Raw genomic sequence first — 24,839 nt, forward strand, 5'->3', positions numbered from 1 at the left:
TTTGGTAGAGAAGATCGGACAGATTTCGCCAAGGCAAGCTGGGCAGTCGCCTATTGCTCCTATTCCAGATAACCCACTGTACCCTGTCTGAAAGGAAGTAACGCTAGAGTAGACTCGCGAAAAGTGTATAAGACACTTTTAAGATCAACTAAATAGCTAAGCCCAAGGGAAGTCGTTCGGGGAGGCCCTCCCTAATTCCACAAGGGTGAGAAGAAACACACACGATAACGAAACGTTGAATCATGTAGAACTCGTAGGGTAAATGCAAAGCAAATTAGGAAGAATATGCAGTAAGCTAAGCGAAGAGGTAAGCAAGAGACATGTTAGACTATACTACAACTACTAAACGTGTTAGAACTACTGCTACACTACTACTACATACAAAAAAAAATAAAAACATATGCAATCAACAATTACTTGAAATAAAATGAACAAAAATAAGTATGCAAAATAATTCAAATTATGTACAAAAAAACATGCAAAATAAAGAATTAATTTGAACAAAATGGACTTAATGAATTCTACTAGATAGAGCATGCAAGATAAAGAACTATTTTAACTATGGGGTCATCTATGTCTTCTCCAACGTCGATCTGAAACAGATACGGTGGTAACAGATTAATAAAGAGCAATTAAAATTAATTATATCAAGTATTCTCACCTTAATTAACTGTAGATTGTAAAATTCCAAAGTTTATATGTGTAAAAAGCACAATAAATCCAGGAGAAATACCATAGCAGAAAATTCGTTGTTTCAGAAGAACTCAAAAAACCTCCAATTGCTCTCACTCGTCGGTTGAAAATTGACTGCATAATGGTTGAAGATGAAGACAAAGCAGCAAATCAAGAATATAGTCCAGGAAAGATGAAACCCATTGCTTGTTTCAGTATGACCAAGTTGACTTCAAGTCTCTCTCTTTTCTTGGATAATCTGCAGAAATGAACAAAAAACCTTATTAATTAAGGAAGGGATTAAGAACACCTAAAAACAGACCAGAAAGCAAGTAAAACAGTCGAATTATGAAAGGATGACAAGCCTCAATATTACACGACAGATCGTATTTGACATATGTGAAATAATCATAGATGCATAACGTCAATTCATGATACGAACAATAGATAACTGTTAAATGAAATACTATAGATGCTAAGCACAATAGATAAATGTTAAAGTGAGTACCATAGATGCACAACGTCAATTCCTACTGTGAACAATAGATAACTGTTAATATACTGTAACAGATTAATAGAATAGCACGTCATGCTTTATCACCTTAAGTGAAGAAGTTGCGTTCAAATGTGAAATGCGCAAGCCAAATCTAGGAGAGTACCACTGCAGACAATCTGTTGTTTGGGTGGTTCCCAAATTAATTTCCAGTTCTCTCCCTTACATCAAAAGCATTAGCATCGAAAATTAACTGAATTCCTATTCATGGACAATCTACAAAAACGAACAAGAAAAAGTAATCAATTACCACTTTTAGTGAAAACTTCTTTTCCCACATTTACTCTCATATCAAAATGTACTTATAGTTTGCATTCACAGCTAGAATTTGTTTTTTTAGTAGCATCGAAATGGATTTGTTTCCTTTGTCATCTATATAAAATACATAGAAATAAAGAAAACCGAATTAATTACACTACTAAATAAACAAAATTATCTTCAACTTTACAGAATGTTCAACACTTATTCATTTTCAAACGTTTTCAGTTATCTCACCTCTCCACAACAAAGTCCTTTAAGACTTAGAAAGCGAATCCACTGTCAAACTTTACCAGTAGGTTGAACTGCTGAAGGAAAAATTCGTTTGGCAAAGGCAGGAAAAAAATTATTCCCAATTGCATCTGCAAAAAGAGAAAAAAACAAGTGAAAACCAAAAATAATAATTTTGTAGAAACTGAATTATTTTATAAAATCAATTTATTTATAATGAACGAATTGATTGCTATTATTTTTCACAAAATCGATCGATTTACATAAGCCACATTCTAGGCCTGTTCCAGATTATCAAATATGGCCGAGTGAACTCCGTATGTATTTAGAAACATAATTAATGCGAATCGTAAAAATAATCCCATACCCGATAATTAAAATACGTACCACAGATAAAGCCGTAATTCTAGGGCGTATAGGGATATAAATTTTGTATGTATTATTACATTTTTAAATCGTCGTTGGTTGTTGATGTCGATTTAAAAAAAATGATAATTAAAGACATATACTGTAATTAACATAGATAAAGTAAGTAATTTTCAGGATAATTCCATAAAATAATATCAACTAGTAAGTTTATCCGCACGTTACCGAAGTTGACAGAAGAGGTCGCTGTTTCCGTTTGAATTTTTTCTGCCAAATTCAAAATTCCGGAGGAACCAGGAGAGTCAGAAAAGTTGGTTGTTGATTAATCATAATATTTTGTTAGTTAAAGTGAAACAAATAAAGTAAAAATTATTAAACAAATGAAATCAAATTCACTGTTACACTATGTTCTAAATATTTAGTAGTACCTGCTGTTGCAAAATAATCAGTAGTAACAACAATTATATAACAATTTAGCTAAAAATGTATAACTTTTATCTAATATATTTTGTAAAATAGATCTGCTGGTATTTATTGGTCACAGGTATGTAATTCATTAAATAATTAAGTTGATAACCATAATATGTATTTTATGCACAAAACAATTTGTATTTTATAGTTAGTAGTTTGAATCTTTGTTTTCAGGTATCAGAAAGAAAATTGTTACCCTGCCATTTGGAGTATTAACAATTTCTGAATGACTTATCATCATTATTGCAGCAATTCCATATAGAAGGCAAGGTATTCCTAAAAAACACCCATGTATCCACATACGGCATAGAAAATGAGTGTTTATATTTTATACCTAAGTTCATCAATTTAACAAGGCGAAAGAACAGGTCTTCTACACTTAAATCTTGGTATGGTCGTTTTGTACAATGATATTTTATATAAGGAAAACATCCTGTTCTTAGTATGTGATAATTAGAATTTCCCACTTTCCAGTTAAAGTGTGACATGCCAAACTGATCATCTTCTATATCAATATACTTTAAGAAAAACAGTGATAAAATATGAATATCTCTGGAATAGTTCAAAACCCTACTCTTATAAAATAGGAAGTCCAAGGGGGTTCTTTACGTTGTTTAAGATAAGACGTGAGAACAGAGGATGCTGTTGGGGCTGAGTGTTTTAGTTTTGAGGCACTCTTTTGTGATTGTAAGGCATAATTAACCACTACAGTTTTTTTAAAAAAGGTTTTTGTTTTCTGCAGAAAAGGTGAATTTATCATATTTGCTGTAAAATTAAAGCGTAAACATTATTGTAGCAGGTTAACTGAGGTTAACTTACAGTTAACGTCATAGTTAAGGGATATTATCATAGAGAAGGATATTATAGAGTACAGTATTATATATTTCTAATTTATGGCTAACATGCATTGACCATAGATAAGAAGACAACCTAAAATCCGAAAGTGTCTCTGTTAAACAAACTATCGTGTTTTTAAATAAAGCATTTAAAAGAAATTATTTATTTTTTTAATTTTAGAACATGTCGAATATGATACGCTAGTTAAATTAAATTCTGAACTATTCGAAAACTGTGGATTATCGATGGTACAGTAATAAATGATACTAATGGTATTTTGGTACCAAGTAATAATGGTACTTCGGTAACAGGTACTAGCTTATTAACCTTGTCCACGGTACTAACGAAGTTACCGACAAATAATAGCAAAATAAGAAGTTTCTGTTGGTCAGTATTCTATTTCGCTTTGTTAAATCCCGCTAAATGTACTGTTTTCTGCAAATGATGCTCACTTTGTTGTGGTAATTTAAGTACTAACAATAGACGTATGTATATAACAATAACAGCAAATAAGAAAGATAATTAATAGTATCTGTTCTTAATTTGTAAACCTGCAAAGAAATGTCAACGAGAGATAATACGCCGCAAATTACATAAACCGGACATGATATTCATTATATGAAATATTATTCTTGAAAATTCATTTCAGAATTTTTACCCACTACACACTTCCTCAAATTAATGAGGAAAAATTTGTTGCTGTTGTCATTCTATTGAGCCTCTATCCACCATTTATACAATGCAGTATCTATGGATTGTACTTGTCATTTGCACGTTGTAGATCTCCTGTCATGTTCATGTCATGGTCATGTAATACAATTTTTAAGGTGTGCGGTTGTTTTGTTTTTGATGTTGACTGTTTTGCTTTAACAAAGTGACTGCTAAAATTCTTAGCAAACTGGTAGCTGCAAACGTTTCGTTTTTGTACGTTTAGTAGGTTAACTAAAACATCTAAAAGACTATCGTTCTTCTTAGTGATTATAAATAGAACAGATATGTAAAACGGTCAACTGTTTTTGAATTGTTATATTATTATGAAGAATTTCTTCATAGATGTTTTATGTTTATTATGCTATATACATCGCAAAAATTTTTAATTGAGTTTATTAATTTAGTGAATGCTATAGATTATCTAGATTATCCAGCTATGTAAATTTTCTATACACATAAGTACCTCTATACGTCAAAGTATTTCATGTTTCCCTATGTTCGGGGAGCTAAGTGTAGGTGTTTGACTTATCCTTTGAAAGTTAAGTTAATAATTAATAACAATTCTATTGTGTTGCTCCAGTGTTGCGAGTAAGTGCTTTTTATAAAAGAGATGCAAAAAAGTCGAGTGCACCTTTGAAATGGAAAAGCTGAATACGGAGCTTATTCCCCTTTCATCTGGTGAGCATATTTATATATTTTATTTCCTAATTTCCGTTCCTATCTTTTACTGTTGTACACTGTTTAATCATTATTTGAAGAAACAATAAAAAAACATTAATTTTGTTTCCTGCAACCATATTTTTGTTTAATTACTGTGAAGAGTAGAACAAAGAAGGCAGATGTGGGGGCTGAGTATCTACTAAAATGCCTTTTCCTTGTACCTGTTCTCAGCATGACAGGTATAGGTACATATTTATAAAATATGGACATACATATCTAATTTAATAATAAGTATGTACATTTCCGTGAAAAGCCGATTTTGATGAATATCGGTGAATATCGATGCTAACCATTCTTGAAAATACCTATAGTACCTACTTAATATTAAAATAAAAATGGATATATACATATATAGCTAGATATATTTTTAACATTAGCTAGTTAATGTTGAGATTGGCTATTGGCTATTGTTAAGCTGAATAAAATCGAAGAGCAAGGAACTCAACGTTGACATTATTTTAAAAATATTACCAGAAACAAGGAAAAATTGTTATGATTATGACTAATAGGCAGAAATGGGCTAATGTCTGAAATAAGAAGTTAATTTGCGTACATTTTATTGTTATGTCTTGGGAAGATTGGCCTGATTATGGCAGTAGTGTTTACCTAGGCATATTTTTAACATTAACCAGTTAATGTTGAGATTAACTCTTGACTATTATTAATGCTGAATAAAATAAAAGAGAGCAACGAACCCAACATTGACAGTAGTGCTTACCTATATATCAATTGAAAAATATAATGTAGGTAACTTCTGATCAAGATCTATATTAATGTCGTCATTAGCCGGTTAAGATTAAATCGAGCTGAAGCTTAATGTAACTGGCTAATCTCGACGCTAATATCGATAAAATTAATTGGTTGATATCGAGATTCACCGAATTTCCCACTTCAACGTAACATATACCTGATTAATTATTATTTCTATTTTTTTATTTTAAGAATTATACATATTTTACGCACTTGTTCAGGTGTTTGTGGATAATAAATTATTGTCTGTGTATCTGCAATACGTACAATTTCTGGAGACAATGATGACTTAATATAAAGAAATATTTATAGAATTTGGAAAAAAATACACTTTAAGGAATTAAGTTATAAATAATAGTATTTTTTGCTTTCTAATTTCTGTGTTACGACGGATTTCAAATATTTTTATAACTATCTTTCATTTGAGAAAATTTCATTATGTTTTATGGAAAAGGTTGTAGTTTTTGAATTATTTATCTCTAGCTATACAATACATACCTACATGTAGACATATGTGGCAAAAGCAAAACATTATATTTAATTTATTCAAACAAATAACACGTTTTATTGTTTCTACTGTTGTACTTTTAAGTTTATAATGTGTTAATTACCTAATTTATTCCAATATTTCTATTAGACGTAAACAGATGTATGTAGGTATAGGTAGTGCTGCATTATTTACATTATATCTACATTATTTATAGCTTAAATAGTTTTGTAAAAAAAAGTAACTCATTCATTAGGTAACTAATAAAATAATTTTGAACTTTCATGGGTTTGTTTGCAATATTATCAAAAAGATATGTGAATTTAATTATATAAAACAGTATTCATACCGCTTTGTTCAAAAGGTGGCAAGCCACATTTTCAGTCAAAAAATGTAACGAGCATTCTTGTATTTACAATTAGCAAAAATTTTAGCAGTCACCGTGATGTGCTTGGAACAAGGAACCCAACAAATACCTATTAATAATACATATTGATAAATAATTGCAGTCGTTTGTTAAAAACGCTGTAGTCTGGAACTATATTTATTGTGCACACAATTAAAAGAGCGAATTTAATTTGAAAGCATACTGGTACGAATTTAAAGTATTTTTAATTCATCTCTTATAAAAAATGGATTCGAAAAATAATAATGAAATGTTGCACCTACTTGACGTTTAACTAATTTTCATGGTGTAATAAAAATAAATTGGTCATTTTTGAAGCTAATTCTTCATACTAATCTAAAATCTAAAAGGAGAAAACAAAATGTGCGTAATTTGCTGATAATTAATTAATAGAGTTAAGTTTTACGCAGTGTTTTAAATACTATTGGAACAAAGTAAAATTTGAATACCAAAAGAAAACTTGAAAAAATTTTGCCCATCGCCCATTTAACAGAAAAAAAAAAAGAATAATTTATGTACCTACTTATAGTATATTCGGAAACTAGCTGAAGGTTTCAAATGTCATTATTTAGGAAGAATCGACTTTATGGAATTCATTGAATGTTCATATTTTGTGGTCTTATTTACTGGAAGAATAATAAGAGCATTTAATTCGCAACTAGTTCGATTCGAAAGCATTTAATTATCATTTAATTACTTTGTTTCTCATTTGGGCACTTAATAAGCATTTAATGAGCGCTTAATCGCCCTTGTGCCTGTTTTTGATTCTGCTGATCTTTTGTTTACTCCAGAACTAGCAAAATAAATGATTTTTTTCCATATTTTTAAGCAATATTATTTAGAAATGAGAGATTCAGATCATAATTCTTCGCACGGTTTATCCCATATAAGGCGATTTCAAAAAATGATTATACAATATATGTATGAGAGTGTGGTCAAGACGGCTGTGTAAAATTTACGAGTGTGTATGTGTGAGTTTATTATGATGAATACGAAGGTACCAAATTCTGTGCGCAGGTCGCGATCGCTCGGCATCGATCCGGCGTCGCGACGTCGCCGTCCGGCTGGGCCTCCTCAGAACCTGAGCGCAAAAGGGCTCCATTGGTGACGTCAGGACTCTTCATTCCTGGCACAACAGGTATTTTATGAGCTGCACTAATTCGCGACGCTCACATTATATAGTTGGCTTTGGACGTATCGGTTTTTTTTTTATTATTGTTATCGTCCGAATGTGTGCTGTTTGTCGCTCGTTATTTTCTTTTCTTTTGTTTTAACAAAATGTTATTTGATGAGTAGTGTTCGTTCGGTTTTTCGAAGAGCGACCGTTCGATTGTGGTAGTAGTAAGATGTAGTAAGTACACAACTGAGATTTATAATTGTCTGTTTGTAGAGTACAATCGTAATAGCAGATCGTCGTAGGTATGCGATTTGTTTGTTTGCATGAACCAACAGCAGTAGTAAATTGTGTGTACCTAGTTGTTATTTCGAACACAAATAATGGAAAGTGGTGGAATTAAAAATTGGTTAGTGCCGGTCTTTAGGCTTGGAACATTGTAGTCTTGATAAAGACTCACAACAAGGGGCGAAACGCTATTGGCTCTGATTCTCTACTCTCTATGAAATATAATTAGCATTTTCTGACACAATTATTCTTATCTATATGCATTATTAACGAAAACCGCTCTTAACAAATAATACAAACAATTTTTGGGAAAGGGATGGACTTAATACTTTCAGCGGTTCTAAGAACTTGAAAATAATCAATGTTTAATTTGGTAAAAATTGGGAAATTCCACCTACGACTTCAGTGAATTTCAAATTCACGTTGTAATCTAATTGTAAAGTACCCATGATATATATCATTCCGTTAAAACAATAGGGCGAAACCGCGGGCCCAGTTCGTGCATGTATAAACAAGGATTTTGCATCCTCACCTTTCGATCCTACAGGGAAAATTGAGCCTGGAGTTCCATGAATATGTAGGGTCTCTTAATATAGACAAAGAAATTATGATGAGCACGGTAACGTGAATAAAAATAGACCATTGGTACTCTACTATTTAACCAACTAATTAACTGATCTGGTTATTGATCAAATTAGGTGACTTTTTTAATTTATTACAATTCTTCATTTCAATAAGGAACATTCAAAGAAATAAATGTGCATAATGCGTCCACCTCTTGGCAGAGAAATGGGTAAGTTTTTGAAGTATTGGAGTTGCTTCCTGACAGTCATTTTCAAAATAATGTAGTCTCATCCCATACAAATTAGAATGATTTGAAAATATAATGTATGAGTTAATTCAACTCGCTGCTGCATAAGTTTTTGTATGTTTGGTTGTTGGTGGTTTATCGAAACTGCCTGTGGCGTGCCGATGAGAAGTAATAAGTTGAAAATTGCGATTCACGTTTGGTAGTTTCGAAGTTTCCATATAAATTTCCGAGCAAGAACTTATTAATTCTTTAGATCTAGATTGTACTTGTAAGAATAATTGCTTGAGGTCTTACATTCTAATTAAATCGATCAAGTGGATTGTGTATATTTAAATGTTATTTCCTGATTTTGCAAATAACAACCCTTGTATTTTCGATCTGAGCTGGAGTCAGGAATTCTGTATTACTAATGAAATTTTGGGTGGATAATTTTATGAAGCTATTACGTTCATGAAGGGAAGGCTTGTTAGTCGTGGTTCACGACCGCAAATTGAGTTAATATATACCTATAGGTAAATAACTCCCTGTAATATTCCGTTCCCATAATTCGGTTTCGCTCTAACGAGATCTCATCAGAATTGAGGAGCTAGAGTTAGTACGGCATGTGATAAGTGTTTTTGAATTAAGCAAGTACCTCCCTATTTGAATAGTTTTCATTCAAGATAATTTTGAATCAGTATTTGGACAAAAATTTTCACTGAAGTTTAGTACCACACCAGATAACGCATAGATTGTTTGATAATTTCGCGGCTAATAAATAAAATTGAAATTTATTTTGTTGTTATTATTGCTGAACCTTAAATTATTATCGATTTTCACCAGAAAAAAGAGGATTATATTACAAACAATAAATTTTTGAAAACAATTGCGAAACCAAAACAATTGATAATGTTTTTCTAATTGTTTTAGTGAAAATAAATTGTTACCCTTGAAATTGTTAAAACCTTATTTGGTTGTAAACGTTCATAGTGTTTTTCTAAATGGTTTATGTTTGCTTGACTCCGTATATAAATAAATTAAAAAAAATGCAAAAAAAATTAACGTTACTGTTAAGCAAATCATATATAAAAATAAAAAAATGACAATGAAACTTGCTCGCTTATTATTTCAGCGTATTATCTTAAGTAGTTCCAGGGATAAGTAACGATGATGGTCGCCGGGAATGTACATAAAGAATTGGAGGCAGCCGATCGATAATAAATAATCAAATGATAAGCTTATCCACATTAAAAAGAACATATAGAATATTTGTGTGAAAAGAAATATTAGAGGCCATCTGTGAGACAATAGTTATAATTTAAATATTTATTCACTATTGTCCTTACTCCATATCATTGATTTTCTCTAAAGAATACTGGTAACGTAAATACGTATTTCTGGAACTTGAGGCATTGTTTTAAATTACTAATAGTGGTCAATGTTAATATACAACATCAACTTGAAATCACTTTTCGATTTTGACCCACTACAAATTTCCGGGTTCGATTCCCGGCGGGAGGTAACAACAGCAACAAAAATATTTTTCTCATTAAATTGAGGAAATTTGTAGTCTAGGTCAAAATCGAAAAGTGATTTCCAGTTGATGTTACATACGTATTTCTGGTATTGGAATTGACCCAAGAACACTTCAAGCAGGGATTGTACGTTTTTTACCTTCATTATTCTGGGTTATAAAACATTAGAAGTGTGACCAACTAACCGTAACATAAAGATTAAAACAGTTCGACTTCGATTAAACATTGACGGCATTACAATAATTTTCTCGTCACTCAGAGTGATCAAAATCATAAATATTATTCTAATGTATGGTACTTTCACCACTGGCTGTGCTATTTTAGACGACGAGGCAGAATATGTGTAGGTAAATGATGGAATTAATAATAAGGAGAAATGTTGTCACTAAAATACCGATACTCATTAGACCGCAGTTATTGTGGTATTAGGATCAACATCTGCCATATGAAAATGAAATTATGGTATGGACTCAGTTGTAGTCCATTTTGTTGTCTAACTAGTCGTATTTCTCGTCCTGGTCGCAGGAATACCACCGATATTTTTCAACAATAACTTATTAATTTATTTCAAGCATTTTTCGTTGTGATGCTCAAGAGATTGGGCATTTTTTTGGCTAATGGAAAATTTGCCGACGTTCTCGACGAGAACCTAGCGCAGCTTTTGTTGTTTTTTTTCTTTCATTTTTAGGATCAGGTAAACGTGTGCTGTTTCACAAAAATTACATTTGTGAGTCAGAAATAATAAATATAAAACATTTGATACACCCACTCAAAAAAAAAAGATTCTTGATCAAAAGCGTTTAAAATTTCATGCATAGCCGAGGTACTCTTTGTTTTAATTGACTGGAAGGTATTTTGATTGCGTTGTTGTAATCAAACGAAAGGGGCCATGTAGGTCTCATTATTAGTGGTACGCTATTTTTGGCTGAATATGTAAAAGGCTCTTTTTACCATTCGCAATTATTCGTTTGTTTATGGAGATCATACAAAAAGACTGTAATAAGTGCTTAATCTAATTTGCATAAAACACTTTTGGTGGTCAGTGTAAGATTTGATGATTATTATATGTAAATGAAACAAAGGGAAGTACGACGGTTTGCTTATTATTAACGTTGTCCATGATTTCCAAAGCGAGAAATTTTATTCTTAATATTTCCATGATTACACTTTTTGTTGAAAGCAGTTTTCATTAAAACCCAAATAAGCTACTTATACTTAGCTATACAGTTTTACGGTTTTTGTCTGTACATTTGTGGAATTCAAATATGGTCGTCAGTGTAAAGGATTAGGATGTACCTCGTTTGTATATGACGGGCGTACTTAGGCCGTTTGCCTATTATTATTTGTAGAAACCGATGTGCAAATACATGTTCATATCATGTGTAAGTCTCGCGAAAATGATTTTCAACATCTTCCAAGTTTCGGGCCACATCCATCACATGGCCTTTGTTGAATTCTAAGTGATATTTTGACCGTCGGCCTAAATACGAACCTTCGCTTATCAATTACAATCTAACAAATTGATCAATTGCATTATTTATTCTTGAGGAAAAATCACCGCGCGTAGGTAATTAAAAAAAAACGATTTTAAGAACAGTTTAGTTTAGTATTTCCTGTGAAAATTCTATTCACAAAAAGGAATGTCGTATCCCGCATGCTGAAGACCTAAGACGCGTTTGAGGTTAATCAGTTCATCCTCTGACCTTTAGCTTCCTAATTATCCCATTGTTCTGGTAAATTACAGTCTTACTGAACTAATTAATTCGTCGAAGCCGTTAGGATCTTTTTTACCAAAGACGGCATTAATTACTTTGCAAGCGTTGCGTATCACGAACGATTTCGTATAGTGGCCTGAATTTTTAGTTAAAAATCACCTATCTTTCGACGTGTTTACATGTCACTTGATATTTTCAAATTGTTATCATAGGAAAACAAAATTTCAGTTTTAATTTCGTACTCATCAAACGAACGTTGAGTTATTGTGGAAGTACTTTCAGTTGTTAATTTTATTTTACGATTTATTGCATGTAAACGATCGGCATTCACGTAAGGCAATTAACAGATTCAATTAATTCCTAATCAAACATTATAACTACTCATTGTTTAAGACTAATGTTATGGTATAATGATTAGCTTCAATTTTGACGTGAATTTTTGTTTCCTATATTCAATTTGTTTAGATCCCGATCCAAATGTTTGGGTGTTATTAAAATGGATGACACAATTTCATTTGATCAATTTTTATTCCAATAAACATTATCACGATATCACGCAACAGCCGCGCATCATTTGTGTGAGCGACTTGATGCTGTTTTTCCTCCTCGGCGGGCAAAATCGCGGAAATCAGTAGATAGAAGAATAATTTTGTATTTTTAGATTTTAGAATATCATTCCTTAAAAATACTTTAAAGAGATTAAATCATAAATAAAATTTACAGGCGACTTTCCGCTTACGGTTACGCTGACATTGAATGACCAATATTTAGATCGTTTAACTAAATACATGAAACATAATAAAACATTTTGGTCATAAATTTTTGAATGTCCATTTATTTAGCATTAATTCACGCTCAAGTTCGTCGGTCTGGTAAATAAAATAGCGTAAAACACGTCTTAATTCGCCAATTAACTAGTTCGTGCTTATGTTGGGTAATAACAAAACGGTTTCTAGATTTGTTTTTAATATGGAAGGCTAAACGCATACATATTAATTTATTTGAGAAACCGTTACTTCCTTCGAAAATGTACAGTCCTTAAACAAATTTTGTATTACGAAGTAATAAGAGTAGCACCTACTAGTTCTTGGTCAAGAAAACATAAGAATTACTTCGATTTGCAGTGATATTACCTATATTGCAAGAGTAATTAACGTAAATCAATCGCGAATTATGTACACAAGAAAATTTGGTAAATGTTTAGATGATGGCCCCCACCCCCCAAGGGGGTGGGGGTCGGTGGGATCGAAAGAGGAGGTCTCCCCCACCACTGTACCATAAAAAGTTCGTGGCGGTCTCACTCCCATAAAAAGTTATGGGGGTTGAAAGTTGATTATTTTGACAATTTTCATACACTATAATTCAAATAAAATTCAATAAAAAAAATATTTTCAAGCGGGTGGAGGTGCGGGATCGAAAGAGGGTGGTCACTTGAACAAAACCCGATAACCCAACCTAACCTACCCTATTGATAAAAATATTTAAATAATGTTTTATATAACTTTCTCAATATTTTTATGTATTTTCCATTAGTTTCACCTTTTTGAATATTGTTTAAGAATGACTATATAAATATTTACATGCCTAGAAATGTATAAAAATTGGCATATTTATTAACTTTGAACCCTCATAACTTTTTATGGGGGTGAGACCGCCACGAACTTTTTATGGTACATTGGTGGGGGAGACCTCCTCTTTCGATCCCCCCATCCCCATCATCTAGACCTTTACCGAAAATTTCACTGCTTGACCCATGAGTGACGAAAAATAGCCCACGTACCAGGGAGGAAGTAAGCGTCTGGGGCATTACGGTTTTACATAGTAATTTTTAAGGAAATCAAGGGGCGTTTTTGGTTGTAGTGGAACTTAAAATGTACAACGTTGTGCCCCATCCTTGGCCCATTTCAAAAGGACAGTTCACGATATCAAGTCCAAACTAAAATATTTACATTATTGGAGCGGCGACACAGTTTTTGTTTTTAACTGTGGGTACATTCGTGTGCATCACAAGTACGAATGGCTTAATAAAAGTTGTAAATGGCAACATGCCGCCTCATTGTGAATAATTCAGTTCAACTAGGAAAACGATTAACTGTCTCGTGCATACCAAATCAGAAATGTCGAGCGTGCACGGTGAACCCGAGATGTTATTATGCACAATGTATGCTGGTCACTCGTTCTATTAGACCTTGTTTAAAACGGTTTCTCTCTTTCTAACGAAAATTAAGCCAATTTTATGAAGGACTGCTGAATAGCAAATAATTAAAAATCGATTAAATCTCACAGCTTTATTCTGAACTCGATTAAGATAACCACAGAACCTCGGCAACGTAAAGGAATAATAGGTGAAGTCACCACTGTACTACAATTCACTTTGAATTATAATATATTTAAGGGGGTAGTCCGATCATTTAGTCGTATTTCACCGGGATTTTTTTAGAAAAAAAGTACGTAATATTAGTTTTTTTGTAGTCAATTTCCGTAACCCCGGTGTAAAGCTTACATACTTAGCAGATAAAAACGTGACGATATTCAATTTAATTAACTGGCATACCAATTGAATTGAAATCCTTAAGGAGCTTGATAAAGTCAAAAGATTAAATTGTTTCCGTAGTTTCTAGTTTTTAACAAAAAATAGGATAGGCAGTTAAAGGTGACTCGCGATTAGTTATACACGCGTTTAAAGTTAATTTAAAATTGAAAATATTAAAAGTTTGAAACATAGAATCTCATCCAGTCTGGTTACATATTTTTTAAGGACGAATGATTGGCTAGAAACATCGCAATTAATTATTAATGCCAATACATTGATTTTAATATAACACTCGGCGTATATTCCAAATTAAACTCGTTAAGTTTTATGAAATATTTGACTTGACAATAAATTTTTTGAAATAATTTTTTAGTATCTAATGATAAAATTGTTTTTGACTTACAGTAGACAACCGAAGGCTAACAACTTTTTGAAATAATTTATTCAGCTGACTACTGACCCGAAATATTATTACAACGTTGCGGGGGTATGAAGATTGCAAAACTGTTGAAAAATGAAGCACATTATGTAGAAATCATTATTTTGAATTGTGACATTTGAAAATCCGCATTAGACTTGGTTTCAAGTTGGAAACGTATGTACGTATTTGAAGCATACTATGCGGGTGCTTCAGGACTGTATGTGATGGTTTCAATGGTTATTGATTAACGATAAATATTTTATTTGTTCACCACATTATACAGCATTGATTTATTTAATTTTATTCATTATACGACTTATAAACCCGAAAATAATTGCTGTCCGTGATGAATTTTACGTAAAAGCATATGTGAAAAATTTTACGACAATACATATGAAATATTTAACGGCTTTAATAAATTTTATATGTATGTTTTATCCACAGATTTTATTGATTTTATACGGTATTGTTAATTAATCATTGGTGTGATTTTTTTCACATTTCCATTTATAGCTACTTCTTCAAAAAAATGTGGATTTGCGATAAAAAGATCGAGGAAGGTGTGTATTTTAATCAATTTTTTCGATTTTGTTATCGTAATCCTTTTTTTTACATAGATTATTTTGTTTGGGAAAACCCCATAGAAAAGCTATGAAGGGGCACATTTTTGTGTGGACTTATGGGTCATAGGATTAAATAAATTATTATTCCTTTTTATGCACACTTAATGAATTAAATAAACAAAAAATATAGGAACCATGATAAGTAAACGCGTAGTAAATGTAAACACTTTTTTGTAGAGCAAAATCACTTACAACAAAAATAGATATCGTTTTCGACTGAATCTCTAAATTAACTGGAGAACAAACACTTTTGCTGATTACCTGCTTGTTTATTTACACTATAACGGTTTAATTGATTTTGTAGTTGTTCGCTTTAGTTTATTATGCTTCAAAAAAGTCGTAAACGTAGTGTCACGTGTAGACAACCAAACACACACTAGTACTACAGTATATTCGGTTGCCTATATGCGATAATACCGTTAATGTTTACAATATTTAAATAATTAACAACTATAGTTCATAATAAATTTTAGTGCGTCCTTACGTAATAGTTAGAATAAGCTCTCAAAATTACATTCAAATCGATCATATATTTACGGCTGTACGTTGATCATCAGTCAGTTAGGACTAATGAAATTTGTGGAGCTCTCGGTGGCATCGACTTTAACCGCCTATTAGTTACATCCCCCAGATGTTACCGTACTCCCTATTAATGTCCTCGCTTGCTAGTCAATAGATTTAGAAACCTTATCAAGGAGTCGATTTTCATTACTCAGTATGAGCAATGAAGTTGTTTTAATTACCTTGATTTTTTAATTGCTCTTTGAATTGAACTGTAAACCTACAGTTTTTTCTTATAATTTTGTGTGCGTTCAAATGTAAAAGTAGAGCGTTTGTTATATTTTAAAAATATATTTTAGATGAGTGTGGTCAAAGCGGAGGTGAGGCTGACAGTGACGAAGACGTCATCACCAACTACCACCACCTCCATCAACATCATCACGTTGCTGCCGGCCTCGAGATGTTACCCAGGCCGGTGCCGTTACCCACCATCAGCGTCACCCCCCATTCTCCAGCAAATAAAACTTACCCCGTACTCGAAGACAGCCTCCAACAGGTCCGGGAGTTACATGAAAGTGTTCAGCGGATGAGAAATGCCACCATTCAGGGTAAGAGTGATGACTTTTTCCTTTATCTGTAACAAAATATACAATATAAATTCAAACGAAGTATTATTTTACTTAATCATAGTGCAGACAAATAAATCTAATTTTAAGTATAATGAATTGGAATACTAATTAACAATATTAAGGGAATAAGTCCATCAAACAATATCAGACTCAAATACGTATATCTGTTTAGCTAAGTCGTCTAACAAAAAGAAATTAATTAATTAATTTGTATTTGCTGGAAACCTTTTATTTTATTTTTTTAACAGGTAATTCGTACATTCATTCATCTAAAGACTTTGCTGCATTCGCTTTGAATCCATTGCTAGCTCAAGTAGCGAGACTAAGCTCTAGCTGTCCTACATTAAACGAACCTGTGACTGAGTCTGATGCGGTGGGAGAATCGCTGGGATCGTCACCTGTACATCAGCCCTTAAGCCGTAAGGGAAGCGGTGAGTGTAAGGGAAATTGAACTGTATATATTCATATAATTATTAAAAATGCATCATTTGAGTATCTATTCTATATTGAGATAACAGAAGTGTATTTATGAAAAATGTATAGGGGCTCAAGATTGGCTTCTTGGAAGAGATTTGGAATTGCATTCACAACGAAGAAGATCATGGACCGCTTTAGACGATCTTTCCCGTATAAAAGACAAGAGAAAGAATCCGCGACAGAGGAGGTAAGTTCAACATTTTTTAAACAGTTCTTCCTTTTATTCCTCATTTTTTTGTAGTATTTCGTTAAGCAGTATGGAATCAGAGGCAGACGAATCATCTTTATTAGATAATGTGGACGGTAGTACAGCTAGACTGTTGGGGGCAGATCCTGTAATAGTAGTAAGACGGGGGCATAGAGGCTCGGGGGGTGGAGCTAGCACTCACTCTTTAAACGAAGCTGATTTACAGGTGTGAATTGCTTTTACTAGTTTACAGCATCAATTTCATTTCACTGAATGTCAATTGAAATTGTTATTTCTTTACTAGAACGACTTTAACAAACTCAAAGCAAAGCGAGATGCAGAACAATCTCAACTGTTACCTGCTCGTTTGCCTCTTCAGAAATCTGTGTCGACCCCTTCTATTATAGCGGTACGCGAATTAGCAACTGAAGCCAATCTTGTTGGTGCGCAACCCACAATACCCGTGTAAGTGTGGTTTCTTTTATATTTTTATCGACTTTTTTAAATTTATCACTCGGTTGATATTATTGTGATTTAAGCTTTAAACCTTTTTTTCTTAAGTTTTTATTTTTCGGATAACATCTAAAGCAGCAAAAGGTAGTTACTCTAACTGGAGTATTTAAATTACCTTTTGCGTTTTGCTTTAGATCGTAGGGAAATTTAAAATCAACAAAAGATATTAATCTAAAACGTTTACATGTCGTCAGTATTAAGAGTTAGATAATAGCCAGAATATATTTAAGATAAAGTTGTGTGAGTTTATCGAGTTGGCTTTTTGAATTTTCGGCTTTTATACAAAATAAAGATATTGCGCGCTAGAGGCCGTTGTAGTGCATGTGCTTGAGCTTGATGTTTAGGAGCCGTCCGAGTGGGACGGAGAGCGAGACGGAAGAAGAAGGAGGCAGCAGGTCCGGACTTCCCCGATTCGATTCGCACTCTATAGCACACTTGCACCAGTAAGTATGAAATTAAACACCCGCACACTATCTGACGTAGTGCCTGAATGCATGTTTTTCTTTTTTAATTTTGCACTCTGCACCGTACGTGCAAGTTTTTAGAATATTTTACAATATAATTAATTTTGGATTTATTTTTCTTGTACTTACATGATTTTATTAAAAGGATAAGTCCGAGTAACGTTTGTTTGTTTCCTAGTAGATATATATTTTGTAATTGTTATAACAGATATTTTCCTGTAACAAGTGCTATTTTAATGAATAGACTAATGGCTTTCATGATTGACGTTATCTAAAGAAGTTTGAAATTCGGGCTTGATGGACGTGGTCTTGGATTGGTTATCCTTCTAAGTCATTTATTCGATGTTTCGTCAGCTACTGTGCTGTGGCTGACATCCTCAGAAGGAGAAGGACCAATTCTGGGTCACAGCTATCAAGCCCGAATAACGAACTGCTATCTTGTTTAATTACTAGTATTAAAAAAGACCGATTTAATATTATTATATCGTTACGTTTTTTGAGCTTTGCTATCAAAAATGTGGCAGTTTGTTGCAATTTTGCAACTCTTACTTTTTATGAAAATATTTGTCTTGTTATTAAACAATATGTTCTAAATTGAGCTGGTAAGGGATTATTTCATTCGATTTATGACATAATTCAACTAGTTCGTTTAGATTTGGTGTTGGTCTAATATAGAAATTGTCTTTTTATGCAACTGCTGATAACAAATAATTAACTGTTATAAAACATTATGTAGAATAATATTATAGATAAGGGCTAAAAGGTGCACTATGTATTAACAGAAAAGGTTATTTTATTTAATACAAGTACACAACTAATTTGAAATTGTTTCCTTATCAACTTTTGCAGTGTTCCGTACGATCACTCTGAAAAAAGACGAAAAAGGGGCAGTTTGTTTTTCAGAAAGAAAAAGGTGAGGAATAGAAGTAAATTTTAATTAAATGTGAAAAACTAACTGTATTTTACTAACGCTTTAGGATAAATCAAAGAAGTTCACCCACCAGTGGTTGGCAGCTAGTTTTGTTTCTTCCAATATCTGTGATTTTTGTAACAAACCTTTGAGCAATAAGCCTGCTCTTTACTGTGAAAGTAAGTTTTATTTAGAGGCTATTAGCCACCAGAATTATCATTTATTAAGAATATCAAAAAAGGAACAGTTGATCGTATTACTTATTGTATAATTCAAGATTTTTAATACTTAGTATTTAACTAGATTGCGGAACCACAGTTCACCAAAATAGTTGCAAGGACAATACTCCAGACTGCATTAAATCGAAAAATTCAAAGGTATTTTTTATACATATATATATAACACTTGTTAGAAATAGTGTAATTTTATACATAAAATTTTATAGAATTCTGCAAAAATTCCTCCATTTGCCGTACCCCTACCGAACGCTAAAATAATCGTCAAAAGAGGATCAGGTTCATTTTCAGGACAAAGTAACTCAAATTCGTCCAAGTAAGTTCCATTTTACATCAAATCATTTCATAACAAAAAATTGTGTGGTGTTTATAATCGTATTATTATTAATGGTTAAAAAGCACTAGAAACTGAATCGAATTGTGCCGTTTTTGTTTATGTAAAGATTGAGATCGATTAACTTTTTTTTTAGTTCAGCAAATTTTAATTGGTTTGTAAATTACTTTTTCTTTCATTTCCGACTGTTGTTACTATCGTTATTGTCAGTATCGATTACAATAGTCTAGTATTAAATTGTGTGGCATGTCACTAACTCTTTCGCTATTAAAATAATGATCATAACAATGAAATAAAATGTATCAGATAGCATGAATCGCCAAGTAGTATAAACGCGCGTGTATAAGGATTCGTTTATATGCGATTTTTTGATCTTTAAATTTTCTACACATCATGATTACTTTATTTAAGATAAACAAAAAAAATCGTTTTTACCACAAACTTATGCTGCAGTGGTCTTACCATAAAATTTTCGTAAGAAATAATAAGAAATCGTGTTTTGCTATTGCAGAAATTGTAATTACTTCCTTAAAAATCGGTTATTCAAACTAAAGATTGTTCCAAATTACTTGGAATTTATTATGTTTGCATTCAAGATGAACCTGTAAAAACTTTTATTTCCAATAGAAGTATTGCTACTAAAGAAGTTCCACTCAAAAAAAATTTCATACCTTTTAAAAAGTGCAAGAAAAAATCAATTTGATGAATTTGTTTTCTCTTTCATTTGCCATTTGTTCAAAATCTTTTACAATTTCTGTATCTTACCTGATTAGATTACAGTCATACATGTAACACAGTTTTTGTGTTTTAATTATTTGTATTGTTTTTTCTATCTCTTCTACTCTTTTTATTTTCTTGCTTGCCCTATTAGCGATATGATCCTTTAATTTGTTGAGTTGCCAGCTTAATAGCTTAGTGATAATATTTGGTTTACTGTTGTGTCTACCGTTACCTGTTTATTCATATATGTACATATTTGGCCATTATAATGTATAACAACGCTAAGAGAAAATGTTAAATGTTATAACAGTTAAGTTGTTATTAATATTTTGCTAGCAATAACCCTACGTCTTGGAAACTGTTGAAAATTATATCAGATACTTGCGATTAGTTTAAAATGAAAATATGTAATCTTGATGATGGACTAAAATATGGAATAAAAAAGAAATGGAATTGCGTAGATTTATACTTTCAGAATTTAAGAGTATGTTGTATGTAAATATTATCGTAATTTCTATGTAAGACTAAATGTCACTAAAAATAAAGTGAAGCAGTTTCCAAGCAAATTACTTCTAAAATAAAATCTTGTTTCCTAAAGCTTTGAAAACATGACGGATACTAAACTGCTTGCTATTCTAGCGTGCTGTATTATAAGAGCTATTTATCTGATTATTAACTTGCAACATTAAAAAATATAATTCATTTAAAATTGACATTTTTCGCTGTCTTGTTGAATGTCGTAGCTTATAAATATTATCATAAAATAATGTGTTGCTTAGGTATGTATCTTAAAGAAGTTTCAGCTCAATTATTTAAAAGTAGCTCTTAAAATAATCAGTTATAGTACATTTACAAGCAATTTAGAATGCATTGTGTTTATAATTAGGTACCTAGTTATGAAATTGTTAGAGTGTGGCTAATACATTGCCTTTTCCCCCGCCCCTCCCCTAGGAGGAGCCAACTATGCTACTCACCCTGGCGCAGGGTTGCCACCAAATTGGGAGTGAAGTAAGTCGTGGCCCTCGCTTCACTTCCCTTGCATATGTTTTTGTTCTTCTTTCGAAATGCAATTCTTTTCAAATTTATTTTAATTGTTAACATAAGCAAGTTACTGTTATTATCTGATACTCTTTTTTTTCTTTTCGACTCATGCACCACGTACAACACGATTTATTTATGTATTATTTTTTCTTTCTTAAGCTGATTTTCTTAATCTTAAATAACTACCAAATTTTAAAGAATTAAGGGTGATAAAGACAAATTTATATAGCAATAATTGTACGAGAAGATGGTTAAAATTCCAGCTAAACTAATTATTATTAGGTATTGTAAGTATTAATTCACCCCAGACCATGTACAGCGGGCATTTGCCGACTCTGTGGGGGAATACCCAAGCAATTTACCTAAATATGTATTCTTATTTGGGATTAATAAAAAATAATACTATTTTAACGGGAACAAAATTTTGAAACTGAATCAAATGAATAGCTTTCGATGTCGATCCTTGCTTAAAAAACCATTTTTAAATATTGTTTTCACAGAACCTGGCCGCAATTACCACCCTTACAATATTGAACAGGCACAAAAACTACCAAGTGGCTCGCTTTTAGCTTCTGCACTAATTATCCCTTTTATTTCTTCTGTGGTATTTTTTTAAATTCTTCTTTCTTCACACTTACAACATATGATTATTATCATCGTTTATTTATATTTATCGTGTACTGAATAATTTTATTGTTACCGCTTTCAAACGTGTTCTTCAATTAGTTATGAATGGTTTCAACAATTTAAATAAAGTAACGTTTTTAGTCATCAAATACTGGGAGAGGACAAGGATGGAGATTTACATGGTCACCATGACAGTACAAAGTATGTACTTTAATGTTATGCTCAGTGTATCTGGTAACAGTGTTTACGAACATATTTTTAGCTTTCCTGATGATGTTCCTTTGGTGCCATTGGAGTTTTTGTCAGACGCTCCTTTAACGGCTGCTGAGTTGTCTTTCGATTTAAGTTTAGGATTACACGAGAACGAACCAGATTCGTGGACACCGTATGTCGGTAAAGAATTGGCAAAAAAATTGAAAGAAAAAGAGGTCAAAAGACAAGAACACATCTACGAGTTTATATTGACTGAAAAGCATCATTGTATGACTCTTCTGGTTATGCAAAAGGTTAGTAATAAAGCTTCAATTTTTTACAAATAGAACTTTTGTCTCATTAAAAATTTTGATACCCTACAAAAGTTTTCATTCTTGTAGATTTTTGTGGAGGGGTTGCAAAAATATTTTACTTTGGGTGCGAATTTGGAACGAATGTTTCCACGTCTTCTAGATCTTACTGAATTACATTTAGAATTATTGTCAAAATTGCGCCAACGTCAACGAGAGGCACCAGTAGTTCCGACAATTGCTGATATACTTTTGGATCAATTTTCGTCACAAAATGCATCTAAATTGAAATCAGCATATGGTAATTTTTCAAAAGAATTTTTAATTTTCTTATTTGATTATTAGTTACTGTGATCTTTATTTATAGGCGAGTTTTGTAGTCGACATCGTGATGCTGTAGAGATTTACAAATATTACTTCCAAAACGATTCACGATTCGGTCAATTTGTTCGTCACTGTCAAAATAATCCTTTACTCAAAAAGAAAGGAATCCCTGAATGTATATTATTTGTCACACAACGTCTTACTAAATATCCACTTTTGATCGAACCTCTTATAAAAACAAGTAAAGAAAATAGGCAAGAACAGGAAATTCTACAAAAGGTACTTGCTCTTGTTAAAGAAATTCTAGTTGAGGTAGATTCACAAGTAGCTGAGAAAGAAAAGGAAGACAGAAAGTTAGAGATATATAATAGAATTGATGCGAAATCGTATACGATTCATCGAGGACGGAAATTTAAGAAATCAGATATTTTACAAGGCAATAGATCATTAAAATTCGAAGGCGTAGCTATGTTGATGCAGGGCCGGAGTAAGATGCAAGTTGTGCTCGTTATAGTACTCACAGATGTCTTGTTCTTTTTACAAGAAAGTTCTCATAATAAATATACGTTTTTTACTCCTGAAAGTAAGGTAAGTTTTGTAGACTTATGTACATTAATTTGTTAAAAATGTAGTTTCTAAATATTGCAAATCAATCACGTCTTTGTATTTAAAATGACTCTAGTCCTGAATTTATAACTCATTTCTTTTTGTTGCATGCTCAGGCTGGTGTAATTTCGTTACAAAAACTATTAGTGAGAGAAAAGGCTGGTCAAGAATCTCGTGGCATTTATTTAATCTCGTCAAATCCTGCAGATCCTGAAATGTTTGAACTGAAAGTTCATAAACCAAAAGATAAGCAGGTGTGGATACAAGCAATCAGGTACAATTAATTACTTCACCTTTTGTGTTTAACTGTCTAACGAATATTTATCATTTAATAAGGAATGCAGTTCAAAATTGTCCAGAAGAGGACGAAGACTCTCTTTTATTATCAACCGAAGAGAAACAAGCACAACTTAATGCGAAACAAAATCAAATCAAACATCTAATTGGTGAGTGAAATAAAAGTCGATACTATTTATGTTTACCCCATTTTTTAAAGTAACGTAAACGGTAATAAAAAAGTTTTTTGTGACTAAATTATTAAATTATGAAATTATTAAATTGAGAACAAAAGTTTTCGTAACATTAATGCACATTTCTATTACAACCGTAAGACTCAGACACGGATATTGAAGGTAATTCGACGTATTTTATATCAAAGCATGAACATTTGAATGCTGCTTCACTTAATGAAATGTTTTACACTAGTTTTCTTGTGTATATATTTTGTAATTTACCATTAACGGATTGGACGACTATCGTATCCTGTTTGCGATTTCAAAAGTTTAAAAAATTTGCATGAAAAATAGTTTTGGCAGTAACTGCTGTTCCTGAATCTCGTTGTATCAGGTTTGCATCATGTAAACATTAAGAAATTTTAAACCCTCCAGACAAAATTAATTTAGAATCTGATAAATACAAGATTCGAGGAACATATTTTATTTTACAATTTTTGGGATGCGCAGTTTTTTAACTTTTAAATCATTTCGTTGCCCTGCTGCATAAGAATTATTATCGCACCTAATTTTTGCTTATACCACATTTTTTGCATTTCCCGTAAAATTTATATATTTCACAAAGCAAGTAATTTATTAATGCACTCGAAAATAAATTATTTAATATTGTTTTTTTTATATTTGTAATGATTGGGGGAATTCAAAGAAGTTATTCATTAATAGAACTCAACGAATGCTTGAAATATTCAATATCTTTCAGTGATTACTATAATTTACTAAATTTTTTTGTGTTTTAGTTACGAGAAATGAATGAAAATTGAATAACATTAAATC

General features: G+C 32.0%; 2 protein-coding genes and 1 long non-coding RNA gene across 5 annotated transcripts in view; 1 reads left to right on the top strand and 2 right to left on the bottom strand.

The window, feature by feature from the left end:
- Window positions 1-554: 554 nt before the first annotated feature.
- Window positions 555-1,206, bottom strand: LOC112905122. The gene is made up of 3 exons (XR_003231571.1): window positions 995-1,206; window positions 662-931; window positions 555-593 (listed from the first exon to the last, which is right to left on the bottom strand). It is a non-coding gene; the product is annotated as an uncharacterized LOC112905122 (long non-coding RNA).
- A 1,438-nt stretch (window positions 1,207-2,644) lies between these two features.
- On the bottom strand, window positions 2,645-3,463 carry LOC108739451 (uncharacterized protein C15orf61 homolog). 3 transcript variants are annotated; one of them, XM_018473349.1, is made up of 4 exons: window positions 3,371-3,463; window positions 3,126-3,316; window positions 2,886-3,069; window positions 2,645-2,827 (listed from the first exon to the last, which is right to left on the bottom strand). In XM_018473349.1, the coding sequence occupies exons 1-4, from the start codon at window positions 3,399-3,401 to the stop codon at window positions 2,700-2,702; spliced, it is 534 nt and encodes a 177-aa protein (XP_018328851.1). In that variant the 5' UTR covers window positions 3,402-3,463; the 3' UTR covers window positions 2,645-2,699. The 3 variants fall into 3 exon arrangements, with proteins under 3 accessions (XP_018328851.1, XP_025832693.1, XP_025832694.1); XM_025976908.1 differs by having other exon boundaries at window positions 3,126-3,425; XM_025976909.1 differs by lacking the exon at window positions 3,371-3,463 and having other exon boundaries at window positions 2,886-3,216.
- Window positions 3,464-4,158: 695 nt separating this feature from the next.
- The window catches only part of LOC108739467 (rho guanine nucleotide exchange factor 18), a 33,736-nt gene continuing 13,055 nt past the window's right edge, over window positions 4,159-24,839 (top strand). The window contains exons 1-18 of the mRNA XM_025976929.1: window positions 4,159-4,777; window positions 16,342-16,590; window positions 16,860-17,042; window positions 17,155-17,275; window positions 17,330-17,501; window positions 17,580-17,740; window positions 18,133-18,231; window positions 19,102-19,165; window positions 19,230-19,341; window positions 19,466-19,539; window positions 19,608-19,714; window positions 22,262-22,321; window positions 22,383-22,626; window positions 22,714-22,924; window positions 22,991-23,535; window positions 23,670-23,827; window positions 23,890-23,999; window positions 24,165-24,185. Coding sequence (XP_025832714.1) covers window positions 4,738-4,777; window positions 16,342-16,590; window positions 16,860-17,042; window positions 17,155-17,275; window positions 17,330-17,501; window positions 17,580-17,740; window positions 18,133-18,231; window positions 19,102-19,165; window positions 19,230-19,341; window positions 19,466-19,539; window positions 19,608-19,714; window positions 22,262-22,321; window positions 22,383-22,626; window positions 22,714-22,924; window positions 22,991-23,535; window positions 23,670-23,827; window positions 23,890-23,999; window positions 24,165-24,185 — 2,731 coding nt within the window. The 5' untranslated portion in view covers window positions 4,159-4,737. The remainder of the gene's footprint in view (window positions 4,778-16,341; window positions 16,591-16,859; window positions 17,043-17,154; window positions 17,276-17,329; window positions 17,502-17,579; window positions 17,741-18,132; window positions 18,232-19,101; window positions 19,166-19,229; window positions 19,342-19,465; window positions 19,540-19,607; window positions 19,715-22,261; window positions 22,322-22,382; window positions 22,627-22,713; window positions 22,925-22,990; window positions 23,536-23,669; window positions 23,828-23,889; window positions 24,000-24,164; window positions 24,186-24,839) is intronic.

This window comes from Agrilus planipennis, unplaced genomic scaffold, assembly GCF_000699045.2.
Source record: "Agrilus planipennis isolate EAB-ADULT unplaced genomic scaffold, Apla_2.0 scaffold208, whole genome shotgun sequence".
NCBI lineage: Eukaryota > Metazoa > Arthropoda > Insecta > Coleoptera > Buprestidae > Agrilus > Agrilus planipennis.